Genomic DNA, 14,266 nt, shown 5'->3' with positions numbered 1-14,266 from the left:
TCCCCAGATGCACTTCTTTACTTGCTTGTTCCATGTGCGTATACCTGTGACGCACATATCCCCATGCGCGCGGAAGGGTGCCGGGCCGGACCCCTTGATCCTCTCTCTTATCCAGGGTCCCGAAAAAAGCAATCGCTTCACTAGTCGTTTGCTCGGATCTCGGTGCTCTGTGCATTTCCGAACCCAAGTTTGTTCAAAAGAGCACCACGCCCCAGCTGACATAAGTCTTACCCCTGGCCCGCCTGATTACTACTCGAGTCTCGTGGCAGATCGACACGCGCGCACTTAAATCCCTGCCAGTATGAAATGTGCCAAGAGCTCCACTGCAACGCTGTCTTCCCAAGCAATTTCCGACACCAGCGAAGCTGCGGCTCGGGAGAGCTGGAAAGGAGAAGCGACAACATCCACTTTTTTTCCTACATGACTTGCAGACAGACCGCAACTTTTACTTTGGACTGAACCTCTTTTCTGTTCTGGAAGTGGTCCCGTTTTGTTTTCCCTTTCTCTCCCTCTCTCTCTCTCTTACACAGCTGTTTCGTCCGTAATTCAGCTTGTACACAGAAGTTGGACCCTTGCGGACTGTTGCGCTTTCTCCACCCGTGGACCTTTGCGGATCAGCGCTACTTGTCCTCCTCTCGACACTCACAATGACGGAACCGTTCCCTCCACTCAACGGCGCACTGCCACACAATACAGGAGTCAACGGCGCACCCAGGCGGAGAAGAAAATCTAGTGCGCTGGGCTCTGATGTACCCGGCGATGTCGATGTAGGAGCGTTGGCGACACATCGGACGAGCACCCCGCCGCTGAACAGTCCAAGCACCATGGATCCGGTACGTTGCCAGTTTCTTTTCTTTCCCTAGGACATCAACGTAGATACGTACAACATGGGCGATGGATGGTGACACTGGAAATAAAGTTGCTGACCGGCCGTTTTCTTCTTTTCTTTTGCAGAGATCAGACAAATCTACCCGCCGCTCCAAACGACGCTCAACCCGCCGTCTCCTCTCCAAAGCAAAACGCCTCTGCATCCGCCACACATGGCTGCTCCCTCTCGTCCTCGGACTAACCATCATCTCGCTCTACGCCATCTACCCCTACGAATCGAACCCGCTGTCCGCCTGCCTCTTCCTCTCCTACCCGCTCGCACGCGACGACCCCCTCATCCCCGAACACGTGCGCTCCGACCCCAATGGCCCGCAGCATTACGGCAAGGGCGGCCGCGACTTTGCTTTTGTCGGCTTCTACATCATCGTGCTGAGCTTTACACGCGAGTTCTGCATGCAGCGCCTCATCCGGCCCATTGCGATTAAACTCGGTATACGGAACCGCGACAAGCAGTCTCGCTTCATGGAGCAGGCTTACACCGCGCTGTACTTTGCTCTGTATGGTCCGTTTGGTATCTGGATCATGAGCCGCACGCCCGTGTGGTACTTTAATCCTATTGGCATGTACGAAGGCTTTCCGCATCGGACACACGAGGCGGTTGTCAAGGCGTACTATCTGCTGCAGGCGAGTTATTGGGCGCAGCAGGCTATTGTGTTGCTCTTGATGCTGGAGAAGCCGAGGAAAGACTTCAAGGAGCTGGTTGCGCATCATGTCATTACCGTGTCTTTGATTTGGTTGTCGTACAGGTTCCATTTTACGTACATGGGCATTGCCGTGTATATCACGCATGATGTCAGCGACTTCTTCCTTGCTGTAAGTTTTTTCTCGCGACGATACGGAGAGAAAGAGAAAGACGTGTGCTAATAACAAAACAGACGTCAAAGTGCCTAAATTACATCGACTCCCCCATTGTCGGTCCTTACTTCTTCGTCTTCATGTGCGTCTGGGGCTACACGCGTCACTACATTAACCTCAAGATCATCTGGTCCATTCTCACAACCTTCAAAACCGTTGGTCCCTTTGAACTCAACTGGGAAACGCAACAATACAAGTGCTGGATCAGCCAGTACATCACCTTTGCCCTGCTTGCCTCGCTGCAGGCAGTCAACCTGTTCTGGTGGTTCTTCATTTGCAGGATCGCGTATAGGTTTGTGGTATACAAGGATGCGGACGATGATCGCAGTGAGTATGCGCCGACGGATGAGGAAGTTGAGGAGAAGGACAAGTTGATCAAGGAGGGGCCCGAGGCGGACGCCGAGTTTGAGGGGTTGGAGAAGGAGCTCGAGAAGGTGGAAGATGCGCCCAGAACACCTGCGAACGGGTCGGGGCTGCAGGCGAGCGGTGCGGACAGCATTGGGTCGAGGGTCAAGCAACGGAAGGGCGGGAAGCAATGAAAGACATGACGGAAAGTAATAATGATGGAGACGATGATGGTATATGGGATTGGTAAAGGGGTCTAGAAGTGGGACTATGGAGCGCTGAACAGTTGATCTGACTCACCGTGGCTCGGACGGCGGTTTCGATTGGAAGCACTTTTACACAGAGGTATTCTCCTTGTCGTGTGTTTAACGCGAGAGGAGAGCTGATGAAATACATAAGATAATAATACAACTTGTAATAGTCACGACATTCATATATGGGTCTCCTTGGCAGAATTTCTTCCCAAGGATATGCGTTTCGCTCGGATGTCGCAGGACTAATCGGGCAAGCAAGGACACAGCCAGGCAGATACGAGTGCATGGAATGAGCGCGAGTTCCTCCAAAAGACATATCGTGCGAGGTGAACGTTAGGTGCCTCCCTTGTTACTGCTGCGGCACCCACTGTCTTGCTCCAGCCTGCTGTACAAACAGCTTGAACGACTTGTACTGCTTTGAACTCAGACGCACCCATTGCCATCAGGACGAAACATGGAGATTCCATCTCGAATGGCTTTTCCCAACCGTACGAAGATCAGTTTTTGCCCATGCACATTGCTGACACTAGACAGTCTTGGATGGCTGTCGCTGCGAGCTGATTTGCACGTGGAGGTACAGATCGGCAGTGCATACGCTTTGCGAGTGCGAGTACGAAGTGCGAACCCGAGTGCATACGCACGACTAGCTAGTGGCCGGCTTACCCCAACATGCGTTTCAATTCGAGTCCAACTTTGGATATAAGGTCGACACATCTGGCAGCGGCTCTGTAGAAGCTAATCAACATACAAGATCCCCGTAAAATGGCAGGCGCCCTACAAGCCGTCGTCGCGAAACTCGGCTCTTTCAACTTTCTCTCACCACGAGGCATCGCAATTATACTGGGCACCGCTCTCCTTTTCCATATCCTCAGAAGCCTCGCCCTCATAATCTATAACCTGTATTTCCACCCTCTGGCCAAATATCCCGGCCCAAAGCTATGGATCGCCTTTGGCTTTACCCGCACCCTGCGCCACATGCGCGGCGACCTCGACTTGCAGATGGCGGAGGAACACCGCAAGCACGGCGAAGTAGTACGGCACGGTGTGAATGAGCTATCGTTTATCCATCCCAGTGCGTGGAAGGACATTTACGGACACGGCCACGCGGAGCTGCGCAAGTATTTTCCGCCAAACTCGGTTAATCCGAATCAAGTCATTGCGGCGGACGCGAGCAACCACTTCCGTATGCGCAGGGCCATGTTGCCTGCGTTTTCGGAAAAGGCATTGGCGCAGCAGGAGAGGTTGGTTAGGGTGTATATCGATCTGCTCATGCAGCGTCTCTCCGAGTGCGCGGCTTCTTCTGCTGGTGGTGGTGGCAAGACGGCCGACATGGCGCGTTGGTACAATCTCACAACGTTCGATCTCATCGCCGATCTCTGTTTCGGCAAGTCGCTAGATGGTCTGGAGACGGGCCGGTCGAATGCGTGGATCGAGAAGATTGATCGCATGTTACGGATTATGCCTGTTTTGGTCCTGGCGACGTCGTTTCCCTTGTTGATGAGTGTGTTCAATCTGGTGCTAGGAAATAAGATGCAGCAGTCGAGGAAGGAGCATCAGGAGTATGCTGCATCGCTCGCCATGAGCCGTATCAAGGGGAAAGAACAGGCTGATCGAGGGGACTTTATGGACTTCATTTTGCGCTCCCGCGGCGAGGAACACGAGTTGACGGATGAGGAGCTGGTGCATAATGCGGATTTACTCATGGTTGCGGGCTCGGAGACGACGGCTACGGTGCTTCTTGGGGTCACGTACTACCTCTTGAAGAACCCGGCGACGTACAAGAAGGTGACGGAGGAGGTCCGCAGTGCCTTTGATAAGGCTGAAGACATCAACTTTAAGGAGGTCAACGCACGCTGTCCGTATATGTTGGCTTGTTTGAATGAAGCGATGCGTATTTTTCCGTCGATTCCTTTGGCATTATTGCGGATCACAAACGACGGTCCGCCAACCCCTGTTGCTGGACACTTGATCCCTCCCGAGGTAAAGCTTACACCCTCCCGGCTACTTCTCACTCAAGAAAGCGGTATTTGTTAACAATTGCAGACACGTGTCGGCGTTCATCAGCTTGCCGCATACCACTCCCCCCTCAACTTCCACGATCCACTATCCTTTCACCCAGAACGCTGGCTACCGGAGGAATACAATGATCCCTCCTCGCCATTCCATGACGATCGCCGCGATGTGCATAAGCCGTTTTCCTACGGTAGACGGGATTGTATTGGGAGGAATTTGGCCTTCTTGGAGATGAGGCTAATTATTGCGTTGTTGGTGTGGAATTTTGATTTGGAGTTGGGAGAGGGCATGGACGGGTGGGAGAAGCAGAAGATTTTTGGACTGTGGGAGAAACCGCCACTAAAGGTGCATATTCGGAAGAGGGAGCGGAAGGAAGGGTCCGAATAAAGGAAGACTGGCGGGTCTTCTTGTATAGACCAAATCTTGGCGTATGTTCTGTCGTTTTGCTGTATTGCGCAGAGTTCCTGGTCGTTTTTCCTCGCCTCTATCAGATTTGCCGGCCTTTGCAAAGGCGAACTTGTCCATGTCCGACTCTCACTGCTATCCATGATTTTACAATGCAATCACAAGCAAGAATGAGCCACTGGTCAAACATTCTCGGATGCCATTCTCCTCTGGAACTTCGGCGGTGGTCATGGAATTATCAAATTCGATATCGAATTCGGGATCGAGCACTAGATCAGCATCCAGGCTACTAACAGCGCGTATAGGACAACTCTCGGCGTGGCACTCAAACGACATTCGGATGAAGCTAGGCTGACCAGTACTATAGGAGATACATACAGATGGGTTGTGCGACATCAATGCAACTAGTAACCCAAGACGTTGCTATGTACGGTCTCAATTCGCAATCCGTCCAGCGATCAAACCACCCGTGATGGGTATATCTGCCCCAGTCGTGTACGAGGATGCATCGCTCAGAAGGTAGTTCACAGCGCCTGTTATGTCACTCGTCTCGCCAATCCGTCCCATCGGCGGGGCGGAACTAAACACAGAATACAGTTCTGGCTGTTGCGTTGCGCAGAGGTCTGTCATATCTGTACGGATGAATCCTGGTGAGACAGTATTGACACGGATTTTGAGCGGTGCCAGCTCAACAGCCAGCTGTTTCATCATCACTCGCACTGCACCCTTGGTTGCTCCATACATGGGAAGCCGTTGCAGTGGAAGGGCTATGTGGGATGCGATCGAAGCAATGAACACAAGGCTGCCACCAGAGCCTTGGTCTTTGATCGCTTTCGCGGCGAGCTGTGCACAGAAGAATGTTCCAAGAACCTTTTGAATGTCAGTAGACGGTAGAATTACAATCGAGAAAGCTTACATTGACCTTGAGAAGTTTCTCGCATTCTTCCCAAGAATGGTCGAAGAACGACTTGTCGGCCACTATCCCTGCGGCAGTGACACTTCCGGATTTAGCATCAAGTCAACACTCTGTCCAGACAGGACCTACCAGTTATCGATGCGCCCAAAGTCACTTTTGATCTGGCGAAACGTTTCTTCTAAAGCGTCCATCTTGGTTACATCGGTACTATCGCGATTAGAAACGCCACTCCATTTGCGAGTGAAATCTTACCGATAGTACTTGGCTTTGATGCCAAGAGTAGACAAATCAGTCTGCGGCTGCTCTAGCACGTCGAGAACTGCCACATCTCCACCCGCCTCCGCAACAGCTTCAACCAAAGATAGACCTATCCCGCGAGCACCCCCCGTGATGACGGTGGTCTTACCCACGAGGCTCATTCTTTCGCTTAGCGGTCGTTTGTTTCTTTCATTGTCCTTGTTCTTGAAAAATGCTGATGTTGTATTCGAAGAGACGTTGGACGGTTTACCTATGTTTGCGATACCTCTCACCAGAGAGCCTCGTCTTGCGTATTGTGTGTACAGATTGCGGGATTCAAAAACAGTTCGTTGGTTGTAGGCCATGGTAGCATTGCCGGTTGAAATGCAAGGCAGCCTAGATCTTGATGTCCTTGCGAACTCGCCTACACAACGACCAACTTTAGGCGTCGACATGGTTCTGCGGGAATATGAAACTGTCTCCGGTACAAAATGTTTAGCCAGATCCCCAGTCACCTTCACCAACCATTATAAATATCGTATCAGCAGGCATTCCGTCTTTACGACGTAGCGTGATGCGGGGTCAATGTACAGAGTTGGTAGATCATGCGCGGGATTAGGATTCCGCCCCATGGGAACGCAGTTCGGCTGTATGCATCCCTCGATCAATCGGCGTTGGCATTACCGACCACACAACTTAGTCCATGCACGTGTTGTAAAGAATATCCAAGCTCTACTTCGAGCCGCTGTTGACAACGTGATGACAGCGACTAGGTGAACTCTACAACAAGAAGGTCGGGTGCTGTCTTGCTTCGGACTGAGGGGACGGATATGCGGTTCGACGACCACGAAGTGCAGATTCTGAAGTTGAGGCTTCATGGTAGGCTGGTCTGAGACACAACACACTAGTTTCCAAATCGGAAAGTATATATGACAATGGGCCCAGGCTACCCATGGGTTACTAGGTACAATCAAGCACGAAGTAAGCTGTGATCCTGTCGCGCATGACTAGGCCAGTGTGCAACTCTTCTATCACTGATCACAGTCTGCGCATCAAGGGGAATAGTAGTAAATACACAAGCTCCAACCATCACTAACAGCCTTGCATCTTCCAGACCGACTATCTACATGCATAGGATTCTCACCTATCCCACAAGACGCGCAAACCGACCAGTCGCAGCTCCGAAAACTTCTATCAAAGCAGAACGGAATCCTTCATTTCTCTTCCACAGACTTATAGCAATCGCCAGCAGACCAAGACCATATGTGGTGGAGCCGGCCGTCCGAATCCACCTACTCAAAGTCTTCAAAAACCAAAAATACGACCCTCCCTCAGTTTTGAATACTCCGAATCGAGGAATGCAGGCCTCTTTCCAGTACGTGCTCGCATACCCTGGCCAACTGGCAGCATTGCGGCCATGTTCGTTGATGTACCAGTTCGAGCAGCCAGCCTGGAAAACCGATCCTGACAGTTGCTTGTGAATGCTATTGACCCATTGGCTCTCGGCTGTGGCTTTGACTTCGACGACCCTGCATCTACCATCGATCAGAGGAGCGAGAAGGTTCCGCATGACGAATTCGATCTGCACTTCACACGCGAAGAGCGCGGAGTTGTGAGCTGGGAAAGTGTTGGGACCGAATCTTTCGGGTGCTCGTCAGTTAGCAATTCAGACAAGGTTTTTGGTGAAGACGAAAGGACGAAAACGGAAGGCTTACAGAATAGCGAAGTTGGGGAAGCCGTGCACGAAAGTTCCCATGTAAGCTTGTGCGCCACCCTGCTCTTTCCATTGTTGGTTCAATCGGTTCTTCCCCTTACCGAAGACTTCCATTGGAGTGAGGAAACGCTGGACTTGGAAGCCCGTTGCTAGGACTATGACATCAAACTCCTCCTTCCTTCCTGACTCGCTGACTATGCCTGTCTCGTCAAACTCTTGGATTCCTTCAGGTAGGAGTTCCAAATTTGGTTCATTGAGAGCGTCGAGGTAATTAGGGTCGAAGATGCGACGCTTGCAGCCTGACAGATCAATTGTTAGCAAGGCCGGTGCTTGAGAGTTTGTGCATTCCTTACCTAGCGGAAAGTTTGGAACCAAGACATTGTGATACTTTTTCGGCGCCCGTGAGAAAATGTAGCGCTTTGCATGGTCCTCGACCTTGGCACGCTTTGTTGTTGCTTCAGCACCAGGCATGTACGTCGTGACAAGATCATCGTTCTCCAGAAACAATTGCAATCTTTTCCATCTCTCCCATAGCGGAATATAGCGAAACGCCCATGTTTCAGCTTTGCTGAAGTTCCGATTTGGTCGCTCATGATACCATTGCGCCGACCTCGCATACTGTTTGATTGACGCTACATCCTTGACCACTGCGGGGACGACTTGCGCTGCTGAGCATCCGTTTCCAATAACGGCCATTCGCTTGCCTTCGTAGTTGTATGAATGATCCCAACGAGCTGTGTGGAACATGGCCCCTTTAAATTTCTCCATCCCTGGAAACTTGACGTCCCTGGGATACGAGATGCCGCCGACAGCGGAAATGAAGACCGCAGCGCAGCGCACAAATTCAATCTTTGTCTTGAGATCCTTGAAGCGCACATCCCACTTCTTGGTCTCTTCGTTCCAGTTCGCGCCCAAGCACTCGATAGAGAACTCCATGTGCTTTCGCAAGTCAAACTTATCGACGGTGGCTTCCATGTACTCCAAGATCTCGGGGCCGTCGCACAACTCCTTGGACCAATTTGTGTTGAGGTTGAAGGCAAACGAGTACAGAATTGTAGGCACGTCGCAGCCAACACCTGGATACGTGTTTGTGCGCCATGTCCCGCCCACTCCGTCGAGCTTCTCATAAATGGTGAAATCGGTGAACCCCAGCTTGTGCTTCATCGTATGCGCCATAGAAATACCAGACGGTCCAGCGCCGATAACAATTACGTTGGGAGACGACATCCTGCATGGATGGGGCGCCAAAAGACGAAAGGTGATGAGGGAACGTGAAAACAAACAGTTCGCTCTCGCGTCAAGCTGAGCACGTCTCGCGCGCTTTTAAAAGCAACTAGATCTGCATAACCACCACTTACGAGCAGGTCGCCACCCCGCTGCTGCGCGAATTACCTGATTTCCATGGATCCCAGACATAATCAATACGGATGAGCATCCCCCCTCTGCGTGGTGATGCGGATTTCAAGCCACAGCTCTCCAAGTCCCACGGAATTTGAATCCCGTTAATCAGAATGCGGGGATGCGCGCTAGTCTTGACACGCGCTAGTCCCATGCAGGACTGAACGATTACCCCAGATTCGTACTAGACCAAAAACAGAGATATGCCGGTATGGGGTGTTCAGGTATAAGAAAAGGATGTGGTACTGCTTTGCTCGAGCCAACGCAATCTACGAAACGTAATCTGTCAATCAAAATGCTTGGATCCATCAAAGGACGAACTATGTACCGCTTGATGCGGATGAGTTGTGGTGTGGTATGCAAGATGTGTTGCATTCTGTTTCGTTCTTACTTACAAGTGAACATAGTCTTTCATGCTTTACGGGTAATACTGCCTCGACAAAGGCTACGCCAAAGCGGATGCTGAATTTTCTAGCTATGATGCTGGTGTTTTGGGTGGGGTGCAAGGCACCGATGCCTTTCTTAAAGCTATGGGCGTCAGTGATCCAACATGTTTCGGCTTTCAACAGCTAACATACCTTCAGTATCCTACTGGCACATACGTCATTCCAATGATTGCATCCTCGTATACCCTTGCCGCCACCATCTGTTGCCTCATCGTCTCTATCATCGGCATGCCTCTCGGTCGTCGCAACATCATTCTCCTCGGTAACGCGTTCGTTGTTGTGGGTGCAGTCATACAAGCCAGTTCTTGGTCCGTCGGGCAGATCATCGCAGGGCGTATTCTTTGCGGCTTCGGAATTGGATTCATATCCTGCACTGTTCCCACGTATATGGCAGAAATGTCTATCGAGGCGGGAGAACGTGGCCCAGAAGTGGCGTTCACCTGTGCATTGCTGATCAGCGGCATCCCAATCGCATATTGGATCGACTTTGGCTTCACGCGCATGACGAATCAAGTCTCTTGGCGATTTCCAATTGCTTTTCAGGCTTTCTTTGCGATGGCTTCAGGGTCAGTGATGTTCTTTCTACCGGACACGCCGAGATGGTACTATGCCAAGGGTCGTGAGGCAGAAGGAGATGATGTGCTTGCCAAATTACATAACAAGCCTCTAGATCATTCGGATGTCCATCGGATGAAGCAGGAGATCATGAAATCGATCGAGCTCGAAACAGATGCAGAAGAAGGCACGAAGTTTAATCTCTGGACCCTATTCTGGGACAACACAGATTTGAGAGTTGGTAGACGGATCAGGATATCCTTCCTTGTGCTTTCAATCCAACAGATGATGGGTATGCAATTCGAATCAACGACTATATATCTGAGATGAGGTGCTAACAGAGGTCAACACAGGTATCAATTTGTCAATTTACTATTCTGCTGTCATCTTCAAGAATGTCGGTCTTTCCGACTTCCTCGCACAACTTCTGTCAGCCGTCATGAACACCATGTTCGCCCTCGGCACATATCTTCTCCCAGCAACCATTGAGCGTTTTGGCCGTCAAAGCATAATGTTCTGGTCCGCCTTGGTTCTCGCGCTTCTCATGACGGTCTTTGTAGCACTCATTGGCCTCCCAAGACCTACACTCGGCACACAGTGGGGCGCGGCGGCTATCATCTGTGTTTGGAATATGGTGTTCGGATATGGCTGGGTCGGTGTCCCTTGGCTTTATGGTCCTGAAATTGCACCTCTCCAACAACGGCACATCGGTGGTGCAGCTGGCGCCTTCGGAGAATGGCTCTTCAGCTTCCTTACTGTATTCGCGGGCGGAATTGCGCTCGAGGCAGTTGGGTGGAAGATTTGGATCTGGATGCTGGTGTTCAATTGGCTCGCGATGCCATTCGTATGGTTCATGTGTCTTGAGACGGGAGGCAAGAGTCTCGAGGAGATCGATGTTTTATTCGCGAAGGAGGATGTTCGGGAGAGAATCCTGGAAAGTGGATATGGAGGTGCAATTGGAGAAGGTACTGAAACACGAGAGCGCAAGGATACACAGGTAGGATCAGCTGAAGAGAAGAACTCGAGTGTGAGGATGGAGGAGGTTTGAGGGTTTAAGTTATGCACAAGTAGATCATACAAGCGACGAACGACCTCTAAACTAGAAAATAAGTCCTCAGCCTAGAGTAATGCCACTATGAAAACCGTCTTCCCACAACACATACAGAGTCATCTGGTTGTCAGTAGGAGGTACGCACGTCGTCCGGCAACTTTGCAAGATGAGGGTGTCTTCGCTCAGACTAGACCTCACGCGTGGATATCAGCAGTAATTTTCACGGGCCGTGTTTTGCTACGCATATCCTCGACACCAGATTCCGCTGGTAAATGGGTAGGCGTTGGATTGAGGTCGGGTCACTTGGAGGACAGGTGATATGTGGTTTCAACACAGCCTAGTAATTACCTCTCCAGGCAACCCAACCTCACCCTAACCCTGACCCATTTATCACTGCGAGTGCACCTATATAATGGCTCTCTAAGCGTAGCCTCTTGTGATAATCGCGTACATCTCCCCAAAGATTAACCGCCGGTTAATATGAAGACGACGTGCATACTACCTCTCTTGCACGCACGGAGTCATAAAAGGCTCCGGTGTAATGCCATCGGAACTTAGATCAGGAATCATAAGGATACTTGTAGCCGAGACTCGGGGATTTGTTAATTGGCTACCCGTTATAGGTGTTAGTGCTATTTCCATCTGGACTAAATCTGGGGTACATCGGGTTTGCTCCACATCAAGTATCGGCGCTATGAGAAGATGCGAAGAACGCTCTCGCACCATCTTCTTAGTCCCCACATTCCGAGAATGCCTTGCTCTAAGTTAAAGACACGACGCGCACAACAATGGAACAATACATATGCAAAGCATCCTCATTGTGTACAAATCCATGTTGCCTCGTGTTCTAGCTAGAACAAAATACGATCAATTACAGCTAGTCGAAAAGAGTTTTCCAAGATGTTGCGTCCGTACGTTATCCTGTATGCTGTCGGCAGCACTATCATCGCACAGGCCTTCGCGACGCAGATATACCAGCCTCCACAGACATCTCAAGAAGGATATCATAATAGAACGAAGAGACCAAACTTCGTCATGATCATGACCGACGATCAAGATCTACATCTGAACTCGCTGGATTATCAACCTGCCGTTCTGAAGCATTTTAGAGACAAGGGAACTTTCTACTCCAAGCATTTTGTCACCATGGCGCAATGTTGCCCCTCCCGTGTCTCTCTTTGGACTGGTATGGCTGGTCACAACACCAATGTGACTGACATCCAGCCGCCCTTCGGTAAGTAATTCCTGTACAACACTTCGCGAATCAAACTGATCCAAAGTCTACGATAGGTGGTTACCCAAAGTTCATCCAAGAAGGACTCAACGACCGCTATCTGCCTGTGTGGCTCCAGCAAGCGGGCTATAACACCTACTACACTGGAAAGTTAATGAATGCTCATGGTACTTCAACTTGGAACAAGCCATTCCCCAAGGGCTGGACTGGTTCGGATTGTAAGTTCCTTGAACGATGACATATTATGACTTCTAACCATCTCAGTTCTGCTTGATCCCTACACATACAACTACAACAATGCAACCTTGCAGCGAAATCAAGATCCACCTAGGAGCTACCCTGGTAATTATTCTACAGATCTGATCTCATCGAAAGCCCTTGGGTTCTTGGAAGATGCTGCGTCTTCAGATGCTCCATTCTTTCTCGGTGTGATGCCCATCGGACCACATGCTGAAACAGTCCAACCTGCTTCGCCAGGTGCTTTGCCGACCTTCAACCCACCAGTACCAGCACTGCGCCACAAAGATCTATACCAAGGGGTAAAGGTACCTCGTACTGACAACTTCAATCCAAACAAGGTATGCTTAATGTCTCGTCGACGCGTGATATCGCTAATAAGAGCACAGACTAGTGGTGCAAGCTTCATCGCGAAGTTGCCACAACAGAACAGCACTGTTGTAGAGTATAATGACGAGTATTATCGTCTCCGCCTTGCTACTTTAGCAGCAGTAGATGATCTTGTTGATGCTATGTTCGAGAGATTGGAAGCCATGGGCCTTCTTGACAACACTTACGTCATCTACACTAGCGATAACGGATATCACATCGGTCAGCACAGACTACCCCCTGGAAAGGCTTGTGCGATAGAAGAAGATATCGGCGTTCCGATGTTTATTCGAGGCCCTGGTGTACCAGAGGGTGCGACTGTTGATTCGCCAACCACTCACACAGACATCGTACCAACTCTATTCTCTCTCGCAAGAATACCTCTCCTCAAGCAATTTGACGGAATTCCAATGCCGATTACTGAGAAAGACTATGCTAACGCACGCCATGAGCACGTCAATATCGAATTCTGGGGCGAGAACTTGGACGAAGGCATGTACGGTTCGCCTGTACCTCGAGCAAACAATACTTACAAGTCCTTACGCGTCGTGGCCAATGACTACGATCTGTCCTATACTGTTTGGTGTACTGGTGAACATGAGCTTTATGATATGAAGGCACGTAGAAACCAGCTCGAATGAAAATGCACAAATGATTAACGACATATAGACCGACCCGTCACAGATGAACAACCTCTGGAATACCAACGGTACTAGCAACGATCTCGACATCCAAAGGCTCTGGCCCCGCCTGGATGCCCTGCTCATGGTCACAAAGTCGTGCAAGGGTGAGGCCTGCACCAAGCCCTGGCCCTTGATCCACCCACGGGGCGATGTGCAATCGCTTAGGGAGGCTATGAATCCGGACTTCGACGAATTCTATGCCGATCAGCATAAAATCAAATACGATGCTTGTGCATTAGGCTACTTCCCTAGTCTTGAGGGTCCCCAGCATGTCCTGCCCTACGTTGATGACACTTATAGCTATATGCAAGGCAGCCACTGGAGCGACTGGACATAAGACAAACATCAAGAGATTCTGGTCGGTCACACGTTGTAGCAGAGACTATTGGAATTATATTAATTTGCTCTATCATCCTGAGAAACGATTTGTATTAAAACACGCGTAGCATTCTAGAGATTATCTAACTACATTGGAGAGTTGGTTTCTGGTTTTGCAAGCAACAACCTACGTGTAAGCGAGGGAGTACACCTTCGCCTAAAGTCAACGCCGTTGTACACTTTGTACATTTTCTCAACACCTACAGAATTCTCTGTCTTTCCGACCAGAGGCGTGCATGTAGTAGTGTGCTGCGTACACTCCCGATAAATTACGAGCGGAAAGGTGTA

At 50.3% G+C, this 14,266-nt stretch overlaps 6 protein-coding genes across 6 annotated transcripts; 4 read left to right on the top strand and 2 right to left on the bottom strand.

Moving 5' to 3' along the window:
• Positions 1-647: 647 nt before the first annotated feature.
• On the top strand, positions 648-2,282 carry J4E82_008361 (uncharacterized protein; the record flags this gene model as incomplete). The annotated part of the gene is made up of 3 exons (XM_051734594.1): positions 648-833; positions 955-1,701; positions 1,764-2,282. 3 exons carry the CDS (start codon positions 648-650, stop codon positions 2,280-2,282), a joined length of 1,452 nt encoding a protein of 483 aa, XP_051585661.1.
• An 822-nt stretch (positions 2,283-3,104) lies between these two features.
• On the top strand, positions 3,105-4,742 carry J4E82_008360 (uncharacterized protein; the record flags this gene model as incomplete). The annotated part of the gene is made up of 2 exons (XM_051734593.1): positions 3,105-4,322; positions 4,386-4,742. 2 exons carry the CDS (start codon positions 3,105-3,107, stop codon positions 4,740-4,742), a joined length of 1,575 nt encoding a protein of 524 aa, XP_051585660.1.
• Positions 4,743-5,195: 453 nt separating this feature from the next.
• On the bottom strand, positions 5,196-6,278 carry J4E82_008359 (uncharacterized protein; the record flags this gene model as incomplete). The annotated part of the gene is made up of 4 exons (XM_051734592.1): positions 5,196-5,630; positions 5,677-5,758; positions 5,806-5,883; positions 5,929-6,278. 4 exons carry the CDS (start codon positions 6,276-6,278, stop codon positions 5,196-5,198), a joined length of 945 nt encoding a protein of 314 aa, XP_051585659.1.
• A 1,346-nt stretch (positions 6,279-7,624) lies between these two features.
• Positions 7,625-8,854, bottom strand: J4E82_008358 (uncharacterized protein; the record flags this gene model as incomplete). The annotated part of the gene is made up of 1 exon (XM_051734591.1): positions 7,625-8,854. The coding sequence occupies one exon, from the start codon at positions 8,852-8,854 to the stop codon at positions 7,625-7,627; it is 1,230 nt and encodes a 409-aa protein (XP_051585658.1).
• A 466-nt stretch (positions 8,855-9,320) lies between these two features.
• Positions 9,321-11,074, top strand: J4E82_008357 (uncharacterized protein; the record flags this gene model as incomplete). Its single annotated transcript, XM_051734590.1, has 5 exons — positions 9,321-9,380; positions 9,433-9,449; positions 9,501-9,561; positions 9,610-10,318; positions 10,380-11,074. The coding sequence occupies 5 exons, from the start codon at positions 9,321-9,323 to the stop codon at positions 11,072-11,074; spliced, it is 1,542 nt and encodes a 513-aa protein (XP_051585657.1).
• Positions 11,075-11,977: 903 nt separating this feature from the next.
• J4E82_008356 (uncharacterized protein) lies at positions 11,978-13,937 on the top strand (the record flags this gene model as incomplete). The annotated part of the gene is made up of 5 exons (XM_051734589.1): positions 11,978-12,311; positions 12,368-12,529; positions 12,576-12,889; positions 12,938-13,534; positions 13,587-13,937. The coding sequence occupies 5 exons, from the start codon at positions 11,978-11,980 to the stop codon at positions 13,935-13,937; spliced, it is 1,758 nt and encodes a 585-aa protein (XP_051585656.1).
• Between the last annotated feature and the right edge of the window lie 329 nt (positions 13,938-14,266).

The sequence above is a fragment of the Alternaria postmessia genome (assembly GCF_024291825.1).
Source record: "Alternaria postmessia strain BMP 2775 chromosome Unknown scaffold_66, whole genome shotgun sequence".
NCBI lineage: Eukaryota > Fungi > Ascomycota > Dothideomycetes > Pleosporales > Pleosporaceae > Alternaria > Alternaria postmessia.
The sequence above is the reverse complement of the archived record's forward strand: the minus strand, read 5'-3'. Positions and strand labels throughout refer to the sequence as shown.